General features: G+C 35.4%; 2 protein-coding genes and 1 long non-coding RNA gene across 3 annotated transcripts; 1 reads left to right on the plus strand and 2 right to left on the minus strand.

Moving 5' to 3' along the window:
• Positions 1–1,883: 1,883 nt before the first annotated feature.
• Positions 1,884–15,831, minus strand: LOC131802594 (uncharacterized). The gene is made up of 5 exons (XR_009342279.1): positions 14,923–15,831; positions 14,624–14,853; positions 14,388–14,551; positions 2,932–3,477; positions 1,884–2,863 (listed from the first exon to the last, which is right to left on the minus strand). It is a non-coding gene; the product is annotated as an uncharacterized LOC131802594 (long non-coding RNA).
• Positions 7,421–9,472, plus strand: LOC131802593 (uncharacterized). Its single transcript, XM_059122931.1, has 2 exons — positions 7,421–8,012; positions 8,939–9,472. Exons 1-2 carry the CDS (start codon positions 7,647–7,649, stop codon positions 9,401–9,403), a joined length of 831 nt encoding a protein of 276 aa, XP_058978914.1. The 5' UTR covers positions 7,421–7,646; the 3' UTR covers positions 9,404–9,472.
• Positions 8,022–9,956, minus strand: LOC131802592 (uncharacterized). Its single transcript, XM_059122930.1, has 2 exons — positions 9,464–9,956; positions 8,022–8,870 (listed from the first exon to the last, which is right to left on the minus strand). Exons 1-2 carry the CDS (start codon positions 9,914–9,916, stop codon positions 8,100–8,102), a joined length of 1,224 nt encoding a protein of 407 aa, XP_058978913.1. The 5' UTR covers positions 9,917–9,956; the 3' UTR covers positions 8,022–8,099.
• Positions 15,832–18,268: the final 2,437 nt, after the last annotated feature.

Here is an 18,268-nt window from a genome sequence, read left to right on the forward strand (position 1 = left end):
TGTCTGTGAAGGTCCACGTCTTCGTATAGCCCCCATATAACGGTACCTCCCAAACTTCAGTATTTTGATGATTTTAGCGTCATTATTTAACAGAATTGTTTCATATTACGTAATGGAAACTACAGTCTGTGACAGAAAACTGTCTATGCAGGTACAGGTCTTCATATAAGCCCCATATATCAGTACCTCTCTATATTCGGTAGGTACAATACCCACCGATTTTTTTTGAAATGTCGTATTTGACATTGTGATAGAAAATTGTCTAAGCTGGTCTAGGTCTTCGCACAGCTCCGATATAACTGTACCTTTCTATATACTATATTTTGATGATTTTAACTACATTATTCACCGTTTATTTCAAGTTTCAAATTTGAATGTGGTCCACGTTGTATAGACCCCAATATAACGACTATATTCGGTATTTTTAAAATTTTAACAGAATTATTTAAGGACTTTATTTTTTGAAAATTTCCAAATTCGTTCCAAATGGTGGAGGGTATTCAAAGTTCGGCCTGGCCGAACATACTGATTTTTAACTTGTTTCTTTTAATTTATTTTTAAATGATAAAAAATATGTATATTCATACATTTTTATACCCTTTATGTATTATGTTTGTCATTCCGTTTGTAACCCCTCGAAATACACATTTTAGTCCCTACAAAGTATATATATTATTGATCAGCATAAAATTCTATGTCGATTTAGCGATGTCCGTCTGTGGAAATTACTCTAGCTTCCGAACGAATTGGAGTAGATTGATAAAATTTTGCTCAAATGTATGTTATGTCTGCAGGACTCTTGGTATTGAAAATGGGGCATGTAGATCCTCGTTTGGTATAGCCCCCACATAACGGTACCTCCCGATATTCGGTAGTTTGATGATTTTAGCGACATTATTCACAGAAATAGTTTCAAATTTGGTATTTGAAGTTCGTAATGGATACTACAGCTTAAAATAGAAAATTGTCTGTGCAGGTCCACGTCTTCGTATATCCCCCATATAACGGTACCTCCCGATATTCGGTATTTTGATGATTTTAGCGAATTTATTAACCGGAATTGTTTCAAAATCTGTATTTTAAGTTCGTAATGGATACTACAGCCTAAGACAGAAAATTGTCTGTGCAGGTCCACGTCTTCGTATAGCCCTCCCGATATTCGGTATTTTAATGATTTTATGGATATTTTTCACCAGAATTGTTTCAAAGTTGGTATTTGAAGTTCGTAATGGATACTACAGCCTAAGACAGAGAATTGTCTATGCAGGTCCACGTCTTCGTATAGCCCCCATATGACAGTACCTCCCGATATTCGGTACTTTGATGATTTTAGCGAATTTACTCACCGGAATTGTTTCAAATTTGTTATTTTAAGATCGTAATGGATACTACAGCCTACGACAGCAAATTGTCTGCACAGGTCCACCTCTTCGTATAGCCCCCATATAACAGTACCACCCGATATTCGGCATTTTAATGATTTTAGGCACATTTTTCACCAGAATTGTTGATATTATAACCGATTTTTTTTAAGTTTCGAATTTGAATATTGTAATGGCTTATGACAAATGTTACCTACGCAGGTCCATGTCGTCGTATAGGCCCTAATATTATAGCTAGATTCGCTATCTTTAAGATTTTAACAGAATTTTTAACGGATTTTATTGTTTGTGAGAATTGCCAAGTTCGTTCCAAATGGTGGAAGCTATACAAAGTTCGGCCCGGCCGAACTTAAAGCTTTTTTACTTATTTTTATTAAAAAATATATATTATCTGATATAATTATAGTTGTAGTCATTTTTATTTTAAAACAATTGTATGTATCAAAGCACATACGATTTAATAAATACATATATTATTTTTAAAGGCGTTAGTATCATTTATCTGGGGATATTTTTCTTTAATTTTAGAAATGCAAACTCATTTTTCATATTTTACATAAGCAACATTCTACAATACAAAATTTGCTTCATAACTGGTATACCATAAAAATTTGCTTCATGTACCCATTCATACAGTATGTGGAATGCATGCTTTTATTGTGTTTTAAAGTAATTTTTATTTTAAAATACATGAATTACTTCATTGCGAAATAAAGTTAATTTCTTGTACACTTTCCTATTTTCGTTTACTCCATTATTGATCAAAAGCCCTATGGTCTCTTCTATTGTTTCCATCTTTTTCCCCATATCATCTACCATTGTCTGGCATTGTGTATGGTTTTTAAACATAAACTTTTTAATTTTTGATACATTAATTACGCTATTAATACGTTTGCAGAAAAGCTTCTAGGAGTTACTTTCTCTGTACAAACAGACCCGTCAGACATTTCCAATGTTTTTTGCGAAGTGTGGCCTGATTCATCAATTCTGATGAATTCCAGTCAACAAAGAATATTAATGCACGTGGCCATACATATTTAGTTGCTAACGAAAACGCGAATCCAATAGAAGATATAAACATGTTTGAATTAAATGTCACCCTTTATCAGCTCAAAGGATAGACAGGATAAACTATGAAATGATCAGGAACCTAGGGCCGAATTGTAAAGTACGCTTAGTTTTACTTTATAATAACATATTTAACTCATTCATTCAGCAAATTTACAAAAATAGCCCTCTTGTACCTATTCCTGAAGCGGATTCACATTGCTAAAAGAATGTGGTGGTTTATTATTGCTAAAAAAAATCATTAGACCATTTAAATTTACATTTAAAAAAGGGCAAATCCATAGCTGAAAATCTTATATCCCTTTATTTTTATATAAATAACTCCATCAAAACCAATATATATGTTTTGTTTTACAAAAGCTTTCGAAAAAAATCGGCTTGCATGCAATACTTAGTCAATTGGAAGAATGGGCCTAAAATAAACAATTATTTCAAGAACTATATTACTAATAGACAAATAAAAATCAGAGTTAACTCTTACCTCTCAGAATCAAGACATCTTTGTCCAACAGCTTCACCGAGGGTATAAATGGAGGCCAAGTGGGAAAACGCGCTACAACTTTTACCGCTCCTAACCTATACGTTGGGATACTACAACATTTACACCAAGAAAATATTAAAACAGAAAAATAAAACGATTTATAAATTTGTTCGAATTTTGAGTTATTTTATTGAAGAGTGTTAATCCATGTGTTGGGCAGACAAACTTAAAAGTAAGTGTTGATGGTGAATCTTAATTTTGTCTGTTACTGACTGGTGCTCGGTGGGTTTTCTTTTGTCTTTTAATATTGCACCACAAACCCTCCAAACGGGAGGAGGGCAGATTTTTCAATAATTTAATTGGACAAAAATCCCGATTCGAAATTTGACAAGTCCGAGGAGCGGCATAAGTAACTGGTAAATCCCCCTGAGCCTGTGGTGATGCTCTTTTTGTTGTATCCGGGATGACCAGGTAACATTTTTGTGATACACCGTGCAGATAGCTCCGAAATTTTGAACTTTCCTTGCGGCCTTAAAACCCAATGAACTTTTAACATAAAAAAGAAGAAGATAAAAAAGGAAATTAATTATATAAATAATACTAGTCTTAGATTAATGTATTTTAAGTTTTAATTGTGTGTTGTCCTTATTCAATGATTTAGTGTTTAAGTTTTTTTGTAAGGGTTATTAATGCCGATGCCTTTTATGTTGCGAGTGTAAGATTAACCCTTGACGAATTTATATGAGAAATAATTTAAATATATCGACCTATCAATGAAAAGTTCGTTCGCCGCTTGAGAGAGCTCTTTTAGGTAGGTCAATTGTGAGTTTTTGTGTCGTTAATAGCCCATTGGTTGTCGCGTATAAGAAAGATGTTAATCTGAGTCAGTGACTAGCATTTCTTATTCTAAGATTATTCGGTATTAGTAGTTCAGATTTTATGATTCTAAATGTTTTATGTTCATAGGTTAATTGATAATGACAATATCTAAAATAAATGTTTGTTTTTAAGTTTGAATATTAATATGATGTGCTAATTTTTGTTTGTGAGAGAGGATACTAGGATGTAGGTTTCGCGTTAGGTAAGTGTGTGTGGAATTTGGGGCCCTTTTAAAATTTGTGTTTATGGATCAAAGGGTCAAGGTTGGACGGGCTATGTGTGGGGATAAATGCCATCAAGTTCCCTTGTCATGTTCGTGTGGTGTGTGGTTTCAATTGTTGTTTTGTCCTTTATTAAGACCAACTTCTGTTTCTAGTTGTTAAGCCCCTAGGACTCCTGGTGGTAAGGGTTAAGAATCCCCCTGATAGGGATGCCGCGACTGAGAGTATCGAAACCCCACCAGAGTGCCGAAGTAGGTGGCACATATCAATTGGCGCCCAATATTCAAAATACAATATTCTTTCGCTCCTAAATTAAAATGGCGAGGACATGCCTGACTAACTCTGTGCAATAACACTGTGCAGATCAATAGACAATAGGGTGTAATAGATTAAATCGAAATATCGCCATTCCTAATGGCTAACGTATATTGCAGCTCCTTATTAGGAGCAATATATAGTTTAGAAAATTAGGATAGTAGGATATGCTGATCCATATAAATGAGGTCTAGTGCAATAACTCTTGTTCGTAAATTGTAACAAAGATTGTATTGTTTTCGTGACCTGTGCTTTATGTTTTTTGCTTCAGTGTTTCTGTGTTGTTTTCCTTTAAAGACCATACACTGGGGTTAGTATAAGGTAAAAGTGCAGTAACTGCTTAGACGATGGTTATCTAAGACTGCACTATAAAATAACACCTTTAACACACGAACTTCTTATTCGTGACATGAATAAGATGTCGTGTAAATGCACTTTACAAATTTTTTCAAAATGTAATGTCAAAAATACTGTCTAGCAATACGTCCATGGCAACCTTCTAAGGACACAAATAATTAGAAAAATGTTTCGTTAAAAAAAATAAATAAATAAAACCACATACTTTATCTATACGAGTAACTGAAAATACCTCTTAGATCCTCTCGTATTCGTTGTCTGTGTTGATTTAAAAAAACTAACTTTATTTTTTTTGTGTGTAACTGTATCTTAGTATAATTTTTACATAACAACTTATATGGTCCAAATCATTTATTATATTTATTTTAAGCTAATAGTAATTCTATTTTTATTTTAAATATTTTAAGCTATAAATAAATTGGCCACTTTTATTTAATATTTTTAAATTTTACTATCGCCCAACATAAACTTTAAATTCGATATTAAATTCTCATGAGTTCAAAAGCCACAGTTAGAAAAGTCAAAAACAAAAGAGACCGCTCTTTACTTTTTGACTTGAGCAGATATTCAGTCTCGTCACCACTACCCAAACAAAAGAAAAACCAGAAAAGTTCCAAAATATCACAGCCTAAGGGCAATACTGACCCATCAATTAGGGATTTGTCAGATACTAAAATAAATAACAACCCGGCTCTAGTGGAACCACAAAATAATTCTCCTTAAACAAGTACAAAGCCAAATCCACCAAAACACCCGGTTGAAGTTGACAAACTGGTAAGAAGTCTACTGCATGAAAGCTTAAACCACGCGCAAGCTAATTTTCAATACATGGTACAAGGCACTGTAGCCAAAGAGTTAGAAAAAGTGTATAGTGTCATAGGTAAATTAAGTGAGGCCGTCTTAAAACTATCTATTAAGATACGGAAAGATCCTCCATCAAAACCTGATCTGCCTGCCGATGACGCCATGACCAACAATATACCTCAACAAATGACCACCAAAAATTCTGTCCCTCCATACAACCTTATGTCAAGCAATAGCTCTATATCCCAAAACAATTCTATTCTTGAACACGACCCTATGCCTGCTTATAGACCCATGCAGGACAATAACCCTATAAACAACAATTATCCGAACACTTCTAATAACCCTTTGTATCAATTTATACCCACAAACAGGGAAAACAGTATAAACATGACTTCCAGAGTAATACCATCATTTATGAGAGCTTTGGATTAAAATTTTCCGGTAAACCAAACAGTTTGTCCGCGGAAGATTTTGTTTATCGATTGAAATATTTCCAAAGGCATTATCGTCTGGCATGGTCTGACATCTTAAATGAATTTCATATATTGGTATCGGGACCATCATATGACTGGTTCTGGTTACAACAAAAAAATGATAACATTTCGGATTGGGAATCACTAAAACACGGTTTATTAGAAAGGTTTAAAAGGTGACGTACCTGCTTCGAAGAGATGAGAGACCTATTGGAGCGTAAACAGCAACCAGGGGAATCTATCGATGCCTTCTTTCACGACATCAGCCTAATGAGGTCGAAACTAGAAAAGCCCGTGTCAGAATTCGAGATGATCTCCCTGGTGAAAAAGAATCTGCAGAAAAACCTGTCCACTATAGTATATTCCATGCCAGTCTCATCTCTGAAACAGCTGCGAATAGAATGTCTTGAAATTGAAAGAACATTATTTCGTAGGGATAGAGCCCCGATGTTACATCCGACCGTAAACAAAGCATTTAAAATAAACGCGCTCCAGGAAGAAGTGGAATATAACGATGGTAAATTATTGGAGGAAAATAATGAAATTCTTGATTTATCCGCTATAAGTACATCTATATTATGTTGGAACTGTCAAATACCTGGGCATGTATTTCGGGACTGCACTGCGTCACACAGAAATAGATTTTGCTTTAAATGTGGTAAGCCAAACACCATTACTCCGAAATGTAGTGAATGTAGAACGGAATGCGAACATGGTTTCAGCGGGGAACCATCGTTCCGCCGATCAACCCGCCACTCAGAAACTCCTGCCAAAGTAGAGCAGGCCCATAACAATGAAAAGACTTCTCATAAAATCCGCCACTATATACCATTAACCGTTAGGGAAGAAAATTATAATAAAACTAAAGCTAGAATTTTTGGCGAAAAGGTCATAGACGACAAGGCAATATTCAACGGATGCTGAAATTCTAATGAAAAGCTAAAAAATCAGATCAAGAAAAATCAAAACAGAAAAGAGAAAAACAAAAACAATATAAGAACCGGAAAAGGTCAGTGATAGAAGCAATAAGAAAGTTTCAAAACTATAAAGATTCTAGGCCATATGCAACGGTGAAGATCGATGAAAAACCAATTAAAGGTCTCCTCGATTCCGGAGCCACAGTCAGTATATTAGGAAAAAATTGTAGGGAAATTGTGGAAGATTTAGGTATAGAAGTCAGTCTATACATGTCCGATGTCAGTACTGCTTCTGGACAAAGACATAGGGTACTGGGAAAGATAACAGTTAATGTCGAATACGAAACCAAAATCCATGAAATGTCCCTGTACCTATGCCCTGATTTGGAACAGGACTTATACCTCGGAATAGATTTTTGGGAACTGTTTAAAATTTCTCCACTCATATTTCCGATTGAACAAATTGATGTAAATTTACAAAGAAAACTACAGGGTGATGCCGAAAATATAAATCCTAAAGCAGCCCATCCACAGACGAATTTGTTCGACGAACATGTGTTGTTTACATCGTTGGTGTTAGTGAATTTTTTGTTGGTGTTAGTGAATTTTGTGTTCGACGTTTTGTTCGCCAAAAATTAAAACGTTTCAATCTTTTTTGTGTTCGCACGAACATTTGACACAGTGGATGGCAGTGTTCGACGAACATCAGTTGAAAAATATTTTTTTAGAGTGAAGACGTGCTTAAAATGTCACAACAATTTTTATTGGAATTTATTAATTGCCTGGAAAATGAACCAGCATTGTGGCAAACAAAAAGCGACATATATAAAAATAAAAATGCCAGAAACAAATCGTGGGAAGTTTTATTAAATAAATATAAAAATGTGGATGAACATGCATCCATTGAAACTGTGAAGAAAAAAGTGAATTCGTTGCGCGCATCATATAGACGGGAACTGCACAAAATTAAAAGGAGCGAAAAGTCTGGAGCTGGAACAGACGACGTATACAAACCCAGCATATGGTATTTCGATCAGCTGAATTTTCTTCAAGATCAGGAGACTTCAGTTGACGGAATAAACACATTTGACGACAGCTTTGAAATTGAAATAGTAAGTATATTTAGAATAAAAACAATTGTTTATAAACATATATTTATTAGCAAAGTTTGAAGTATACATATAGAAAAATATAAAATATTAAATGCGGTCATTTTGCCAAGGTACTGCTCCAATTGTGTTGAAGTATTCGCGAAAATGTTCGCGAATTTCTTTGGCATCATCAGTATAATTACTGCCTTTCAACGGCTTCAAATCGTCCATTTGCTGGTCAGACATTTTGTCGGGATCTGCTGCTCCACGCAAATAAACTCGGGCATTCTCCTTGGACAAATAATTGTGTAAATAGCAGCAACATAAAACAATTACAGAAGCCTTTTCTGGCTGCAAGGATATAGTATTTAGAAGGATCCTAAATCTGCTGCTTATAATTCCAAAAGCGTTTTCTACTATACGCCTAGCTCTTAAAAGGCGGTAGTTAAAAATGAGATGCTCTTTTTCCAGCTTTTGGCGGCTGTAGGGCTTCATTAAATTCGATGAGAGGGGAAAGGCGTCGTCCCCTACTAACACATATGGTAGTTCATATGACGCATTTTTAATTTGCCGCGGTTTGGGTATACGTAGGGATTGCTCATCGTAGCGCCTTTTGTACTCCGATTGGGCAAATACTCCAGCATCTGATGCTCTTCCATTTGCTCCGACTTCCACACAAATAAATTCGTAATTTGCGTTAACTACAGCCAACAGTACAATGCTGAACGTTTTCTTGTAATTAAAATAATACGAGCCTGACGTTTTTGGCTTTTTGATGTGCACATGCTTTCCATCAATGGCCCCTATGCAGTTAATAAAATTCCATTGATTTTCAAATTCATTCGCAATATCTTTCCATTCATCCTCATTAGTAGGCATCTAAAAAAATAAAATAATAAATACATTATTACATTATTATATTTTCTTTTTCTTTTAATATTTTGTAGCCAAAGACCACTAAACGCAAACGTGACGAAGGAGCTCAGTTTCTGCAAAAAGCAGTAGAGCACTTGGACAATGTAAAGAATATAAAAACAAAAGACAACGCTGACATTTTCGCTGAAGGATGGGCTACGATGTTCAGGCAGCTGACAAAAGAGCAACAGCTTTTTGCAAAAAAAGGAATTGATGAGCTCCTAATGCAAGGCAGTATGAATATGCTAACATATTCATCTGTGTCAAGCATTGAAAACTTCCAGAATAATATTAATTGTCATGCGCCAGTGCCGGTTTATCCCCGACAAATTATTCGAGTCAGCACTCCCCTAACAAGTGACTCCACCAGTACATCTTCCTTTATGTCGCACTACTCTGTAGATGATAATTCAACACGCCCAGTATTGATCACACAAAATAACAACGTGGCAGCATCTTCGTATAATGATTTATTCAACAGCGATGAATATGTATAAGGATTATTAATATTAGACTTAAATGAAATTAATATTTAAATAAAACATTTTTATTCTTACTTTTATATACGGCTTAAGTATTTTAATTATTACGCCACATGTTTCGAAAACTATGCGTCCAAGACTCTGGGGAGAAATTCCAGTTAAAAATTTTAAATCTTCGTAGCTTTGGCCACTTGCCAAAAAGCGCAAAGTCGCTGAAAGCCTTTCATTTGCACTTATTGCTTCTCTCATTGTAGTATCCTGCCGATGAATTTCTGGAGCTACCAAATTTAATAGAGCTGCATATGTTTCAGCGTCCATTCTAAGAAAATTCTTTAAATCCAACCGAGAACTTTCTTTCAGTTCCTTTAAGAGTTTTGTATGTGTGAACTTTTGGCGCTTTGCATACCATTGTTTCATCCATATGCTGTGTTTTCTTTTTTTAACTTCCTCCTTATTTTTTTTTTCCTCCAAACAAACATGTATTGCCATCAAGGCAATGACTGTGTCGCGGTCGATCTCTGATGACATGTTTACTCGATGAAAATTGTTTACAAATAATGTTCGCGAGCATGTTCGCACTCGTTGGTGGGCAAATGAAATTTTTGTTCGACGAACAGTTCGTCGAACAAATTCGTCTGTGGATGGGCTGCTTAAGATGCACAAACTAACCGAGGATCAAGAAACAAAACTATACAAGGCTATAAAAAGCTTTCCGACTTTCGAAGAGAGTGGTTTAGAGTGCACCATGTTGGAAAAACACTCAATATAATTGGTAGAAGGGGCTAATCCAATCAAGGATAAGCACTATCCCCTCTCTCTGGCTGTCCAAGAAATTGTCTACAAAGAGATCGACAACATGTTAGCACTCAACGTCATGGAGGAAAGTAATTCAGCTTGGAGTAACCGCACCACTGTGGTTAGAAAACCAGGCAAAAATAGGTTCTGCTTGGATGCGCGAAAGTTGAACGCGTTGACAATCAAAGATGCGTACCCCCTCCAGAACATAGATGGTATCCTGAGCCGCATAGACCAAACCCACTATATAAGCAGTGTCGACCTGAAGTATGCCTTCAGGGCAAATAGAGCTGGAGGACGAGGCGAGGCCACTCACCACATTCACGGTGCCAGGTCGACCGCGGTACCAATTTAGGGTTATGCCGAAGGAAGTATCCGAAGGTTTACACAAGGCAAACCTGACAATAGGCCTGAAGAAATCACTCTTCTGTTTTAAGGAGTTGAGATATCTGGGATTTATCATTGGGAATGGCTGCCTAAAAAACGACCCCGAGAAGCACAACGCCATATTAAAAATCCCCGTACCGAAGTCACCGTGAGAAGTTCGCAGCTTCCTCGGCACTGCCGGATGGTATTGGAGGTTCATTAGGGATTTTGGCTCAATATCTGCCGCACTAACAGATACCCTTAAGAAAGGTCAAAAATTCACGATGACTCCGATGGCCATGGAATCCTTCAAAACTCTCAAGCAGGCCCTAACGTCAGCCCTTGTCCTCTGACATCCTGATTTCCGCAGAGAATTTTATATACAATGCGATGCATCAGAATATGGCGTAGGGGCAGTTCTTTTTCAAAAAAATGATGATGGAGAAGAAACACCAATTGCATTTTATTCCCAGAAATTAAATAACTGCCAAAGAAATTATACGGTTACGGAAAAGAAATGTTTAGCAGCTGTGCTTGCGGTGAAAAGATTCCGACCATACATAGAGCTTATGAAGTTTACCATAATTACCGACCACGCCAGCCTAAAGTGGCTAATGTCCCTAAAAGATCTGAGTGGTAGATTGGCACGATGGTCATTGCAGCTACAAACCTACGATTTTTCTATCGAACATAAAAAGGGGTCAGAAAACGTTGTGGCGGACACCCTATTACGAATGCCTGTTGATTCCGATATGGTTATGGAGGAAATATATCTTCATAATGATTTACTTAACTTTGAAACAACAGCATTTGAGAGCGAAGATTATGTAGAGCTTCGGGAACATATTCTCAAAAATAAAGAAGCATTGCCAGATTTGAAAGTCGAAAACGATAAAATTTATAAAAGAATACCCAATGTAGATCCAGACTTGATAGAATTCGAATGGAAACTATGGATTCCACTCGACATAACATACGTGCTAATAGAAAGAGCACACAATTACCAAAATACAGTACATGAAGGCATCAACAAAACCCTAGACCGATTAAGAACCTGGTACTACTGGTCATAAATGGCCTCACAAGTGAGACAGTATGTGAAAAATTGCGACATTTGCAAAGAAACGAAGTCCTCAATCCGACATCTAAATCCTACCATTGGAAACGAAGTGATCACCGAAAGACCCTTCCAAAAATTGTATGTGGACTTTCTCGGAAAGTACCCACGATCAAAAAAGGGTAATGCGTACATCTTTATTGTAGTGGACCACTTCTCCAAATTTACATTTTTGCACGCTATGAAGGAGGCAACAGCTTAGAACGTAGTTCGGTTTTTAGAAAACCAAATATTTCACAATTTTGGGGTCCCAGAGACCATTTATAGTGACAATGGGAAGCAGTTCATATCAAAAGCATTTGAAGAAATGATGAAAAATTATAAAATACACCACCTAACAACCGCCTACTATGCTCCCCAATCCAACGCTTCGGAGCGTGTAAATCAATCCGTACTGGCAGCAATTAGAACATATGTTCAAAGTGACCGCCGGGATTGGGACTTATTTTTACCAGAAATAGAACTAGCACTGGGAACCGCTGCACATTCTGCAACTGGTGTAAACACATTCTTCGCCCTATTCGGGTATAACATGTTTACCAGTGGGACAGATTATAAACTGGCTAGAAGATTAAAATCCCTCACCGACCACCAAATTGAACAGCTAAACAAAAATGATCGGCTAGAAGTCATGCGAGAGCAGATAAAGAACAACATGCATCAAGCATATGAAACCAGCGCTAAAAGATATAATCAACGAGCACGCCTTGTGAAATTTCTACCAGGACAAGAAGTTTTTAGGAAAAATCATGTCCCGTCCGATTTCAAGAACAACATTAATGCAAAATTCTGCAAAAAGTTTCTGAAATGTAGGATTGTCAATATGTACGAACTTGAAACACTACAGGGCAAGCCTCTAGGTAATTTCCATGCCAAAGACGTTACAATATAACAAGTGCAATAATTCTGTGATAATAATACAAGTGTAATATAGGTTAAGGAAATGTATGCTCGTGACCGTCCATTTACTTGCCTTTTGCATTTAATTATTATTAGCAATTATTGATACCGTTTTATATTTTATATTAGGCTAAGAAATGTGCCTGATTACCCGGCTTTGAGACTTCAGGGTGTGGGAGTTCCCCGCGTTGGTCCCATCAAAGGAAGTTGCATGTTAACAATAACAAATGAAACAACCCCCAATATACTAAATTAATTTAATAGAAAAGAACAACTAAAAACTGTTCAAGGATCTGACAGTATAAATATAATTATAATTAGACTGATATACCTCACGATACAACATCAGGGAAATTTCTCAGGTCTTTGATAATTCCAAAATAGTATCAGCATGTCCGTATGTAAGGCAATAATCCTGATTCTGATCAACTAACATTAAGATACAAAGCACACATTAAAATAGTCACGTAGACTGAAACCAATAGTGAGATATTGACCCACAGAAAAATATAATTATATTTTTTTGAAATGGAAAATATGATCGGAGAATCAAGGCAAATTAATGAGGGCATTTTAATAAAAATAACATTTTGATTTTATCTCTGAAAAATTGATTCATTTTTTTAATGTATCACCACAATAATAAATAAATAGTAAACACATAATTGTCAATGTATATGGTGGTTGGAATCTGGAAATATGTACCAATGGAATCTCTCCATTCATGGTTACGGTAAATTATGCCGAACATAATTCAATTGGTACAGAAGCGGGTAGGCATACGTATTGATCTGCTGCATATCAGATGTATATTAATTAAATTAACTAATAAACCCCATGTATGCCAATATAATCGCCAATATTATTATCCCTAAATTGTTTGCCATACGCTCATCTTGCCATATACATCTTGAGTACATCAGTATTCACACTTTCCTTTTTCATTTCGTAATCACTTTGAAGCCACCATATTTTTTTTTTTGCCCATTCAAAGTCAGTACCCGTCCACACAAAACTACAAAATGATTGTTTTTAAAAACTCTCCTGTTTATAGATATCCTTTTTATTTGGTATAGCACCTCCTTTTCCAAAATATTAAGATGTTGATCCGGGTTATGCAATTCAGGTAAAATAGGGCATATTGTGTGTCACTAACATTTATATATGATGTGTTGCAGGAACACAGTATTATAAATCGGTGACAATAATTCCATGTAATTGCACAAGCAAAAGCGAAAAATAACCTAAAGAAGAGATAAAATTATTAAATAATAAAGTGAAAATCCGTTCGCGAATAAATGTTTAAATTCGGATACAACAACACTCAAAAAATCTTCATAAAACAATTTAGGTTGAATTATATTAAATACTAAATGGATACAAACAAATATATAAAAATTATTTGTTTTGTTTATGGATATTATTATTATATTCATACACTTCACTTTCACTTTCATGAGATAAATTTACTTTCATGTATTTGATCATTCCCATCGCCGCATCTGGCCCATGATAAATTATAATATATCTACTATATCACATCGATATCGTAGAAAGATGTTTTCTTTAATCATGCATTTTTTAATTTCATTTTTATGCTTATTTGGTATTGGCCAACACGATCGCCAACAAATTGTCATGATTTGTTTTAATTACTGCTACAGAATTTTTATTGTAGAAAAAATATTGATGTTTGATCAACAATCTTTAAAAATTCACATCGTCCTGTAACCAGGTAACACAACACTTCTTTTGGTTAACATGGAAAATTGTCACTTGTAAATACACACTCAAAAACCGAAAGAACACCACATTACTCACCCGTATTTAAGGTTGAGACACTTTGCCATAAATGTTTACAGTTTGAAACACGAAAAGGTCCTATTTTACTGCTTGTCCGATTATATAAATTACGCACATAGGAGACGAGGGTAATGGTGTTTATAAATGGGCGAAAAATCGTGGCACACAGGTAGTTGGGAAAACTTCAACAAAGACCGATAACAATAAAATTGTAAAAAATTAACACACTGAGTAAACGAATAAAATCATCTTACCTTTTTCATGTACGTCGCCCATGAAACTCATGCCACCATATGTTCCAATTAGCAGTCGGCCTATTAAGCCACGCCAGTTATAGTTATGTACATAACTATAGATTATCCACCAACATTACCGCTCCGAAAACTCACAATAAATGGGCCATATATGTAATTGAATTTAATGGACAATAAAATTCTGGAATACCGAATACGCCAATTGAAGAGTATCTTCATATATAAAATTCCTGAAATAAAATAAAAATATAAACAACATAAAGTACAATCAATTTTAAAAAGTAATATTTTTTACTCACCTATATGTTCATCTGCCAAATGAATAACTCTTAATTACCATTCTTTTATGGCCGTTGTTCCGTGTGAATGAAATGGTAGACCCTTCATACGACAACACACATATGACGATGTTCGTGTAATAACGCTACCGACAGCGATGTGTGTTTAATAGTTCTGCCAATGCTAACAGCGGTATACGTACAGTAATTCTGCCATTGCCGGCAGCGGTGTGTACGAAATAATTCTGCCGATGACAACAGGCATGTGTGTAAAGGCATTCTGCATTGAGACACAATGAAACAGCATTGATAACGCCGAGTGTTGAATGGGTTCATGTGCGTATAAACGTATGTGTAAGTAAAACCACGCCACCATTTTTTTGCGATATGTACGCACAAGCTTACCAATGGCAAACACGAGTTTTTCTCATTGAAGAAACTCTGCTTTTCCTGTAGAAAAAAAAGACCTGTTAAATATTTTGTATGACGAATAATTTTTCAATTGCTTTCCTGTATTCCGTATTCCAAATACGACTCCTTCCATTTATTTCCAAGTACGTCGTCCGCCAATGGTTTAAAAATGAAGCGGAAACGGAAATGCCACACCAAAAAAGGTGATGCCACATCAGGGATGTATTTGGTCAGTCAAAGAGGAATGGTCACAGTAGCATAAATACAGCCCTGATTAATATCATAGGTTTAGTAGTATCAGTGGCAAAAAGAAAGTAAACAAACGATGAAAAAGACGAAAAATTTTTTGTGGAAAGTAGTGGAAATTCCGACCAACAGCTTCACCGAGGGTATAAATGGAGGCCAAGTGGGAAAACGCGCTACAACTTTTACCGCTCCTAACCTATACGTTGCTACAACATTTACACCAAGAAAATATTAAAACAGAAAAATAAAACGATTTATAAATTTTAAAATTTTTCGAATTTTGAGTTTTTTATTATTATTATTATTATTATTATTATTATTATTATTATTATTATTATTATTATTATTATATATTTATTATTATATTATTTATTATTATTATTATTATTATTATTATTATTATTATTATTATTATTATTATTATTATTATGTTTTGGCAGACAATCTTAAAAGTAAGTGTTGATGGTGAATCTTAATTTTGTCTGTTACTGACTGGTGCTCGGTGGGGTTTCTTTTGTCTTTTAAGATTGCATCACAACAATTAACAACGATTTGACTGTCCTCCTCAATTTTCCAAACGGGAGGACAGATTTGTCAATAATTTAATTGGACAAAAATCGAGATTCTAAAATATGACCAGTCCGAGGAGCATCATAAGTAACTGGTAAATCCCCGTGAGCCAGTGGTGATGCTCTTTTTGTTGTATCCGGAATGACCAGGTAACATTTTTGTGATACACCGTGCAGATAGCTCCGAAATGTTGAATTTTCCTTGCGGCCTTAAAGCCCAATGAACTTTTAACATAAAAAAGAAGAAGATAAAACAGGAAATTAATTATACAAAGTAATACTAGTTTTAGGTTAATGTATTTTAAGGTTTAATTGTGTGTTGTTTTTTTTTGTAAGGGTTACTAATGCCGATGCCTTTTATGTTGCGAGTGTAGGATTAACCCTTGACGAATTTATATGAGAAATAATTTAAATATATCGACCTATCAATGAAAAGTTCATTTAGGTAGGTCAATTGTGTGTTTTTAGTCGTTAATAGCCCATTGGTTGTCGCGTATAAGAAAGGTGTTAATCTGAGTCAGTGACTCGCATTTCTTATTCTAAGATTATTCGGTATTACTAGTTCAGTTTTTATGATTCTAAATGTTTTATGTTCATAGGTTAATTGATAATGACAATATCTAAAATAAATGTATGTTTTCAAGTTTGAATATTAAGATGATGTGCTAATTTTTGTTTGTGAGAGAGGATACTAGGATGTAGGTTTCGCGATAGGTAAGTGTGTGTGGAATTTGGCCCTTTTAAAATTTGTGTTTATGGATCAAGGGGTCAAGGTTGGGCGGGCTATGTGTTGTTTCAATTGTTGTTTTGTCCCTTATTAAGACCAACTTCCGTTACTAGTTGTTAAGCCCCTAGGACTTCTGGTGGTAAGGGTTAAGAATCCCCCTGATAGGGATGCCGCGACTGAGATTGTCGGAACCCCACCAGAGTGCCGAAGTAGGTGACACATAACATTGCTCATTTTCTGGTGAACAACTTTCACTGGAAAAGTGCAATTATTTTCATATCCGTCAAAAGCGAAATTGTTCTCTTGGACTTGTTTGCAACAATAGCACAATTGCATCCGTTGAAAAATTAAAAATACTCGGTATTACAATTAACAAAAAAATGGAATTCGCATATCGATGAATTAATTTCTCTACAAAGTAAGCTTCGCATGCTTAAATCTTTATCCAACAGCAAGTTTTAATGTAACGCCTAACGTGGACCTGCACAGACAATTTTCTGTCATAGGCTGTAGTTTTCATTACGAACCTTAAATACAAAATTTGAAATAATTCCGGTAAATAGTATCGCTAAAATCATCAAAATACCGAACGAATTGAAGTAGATTGATAAAATTTTGCTCAAATGTATGTTATGTCTGCAGGACTTTTGACTTTTGAAAATGGAGCATGTAGGTCCACGTTTTGGTAAAGCCCCCATATAATAGCACCTCCCGATATTCGGTATTTTAATGATTCTAGCGACATTATTCACCGAAATAGTTTCAAATTTGGTATGAAGTTCGTAATGGATACTACAGCTTAAGATAGAAAATTGTCTGTGCAGACCACGTTTTCGTTAGTCCCCATATAACGGTACCTCCCGATATTCGGTATTCTAATGATTTTATGGACATTTTCACAAAAATTGTCTCAAGATTGGTATTTGAAGTCCGTAATGGATACTACAGCCTACGACAGAAAATTGTCTGTGCAGGTCTTCGTATAGCCCCCATATAACGGTACCTCCCGATATTCGGTATTTTGATGATTTTAGCGAATTTATTCCCCGGAATTGTTTCAAATTTTGTATTTGAGATTCGTAATGGATACTACAGCCTACGACAAAAAATTGTCTGTGCAGGTCCACGTCTTCATATAGCGCCATTAAACAGTACCTCCCGATATTCGGCATTTTAATGATTTTAGGGGCATTTTTCACCAGAATTGTTGTTATTATAACTGATTTTTTAAGTTTCGCATTTGAATATTGTAGTGGCTTATGACAAATGTTACCTACGCAGGTTCATGTCGTCGTATAGGTGTTTCAAATTCGGTATTTGAGATTCGTAATGGATACTACAGCCTACGACAGAAAATTGTCTGTGCAGGTCCACCTCTTCGTATAGCCCCCATATAACAGTACCTCCCGATATT

This window comes from Musca domestica, unplaced genomic scaffold (assembly GCF_030504385.1).
Source record: "Musca domestica strain aabys unplaced genomic scaffold, Musca_domestica.polishedcontigs.V.1.1 22, whole genome shotgun sequence".
Taxonomy (NCBI): domain Eukaryota; kingdom Metazoa; phylum Arthropoda; class Insecta; order Diptera; family Muscidae; genus Musca; species Musca domestica.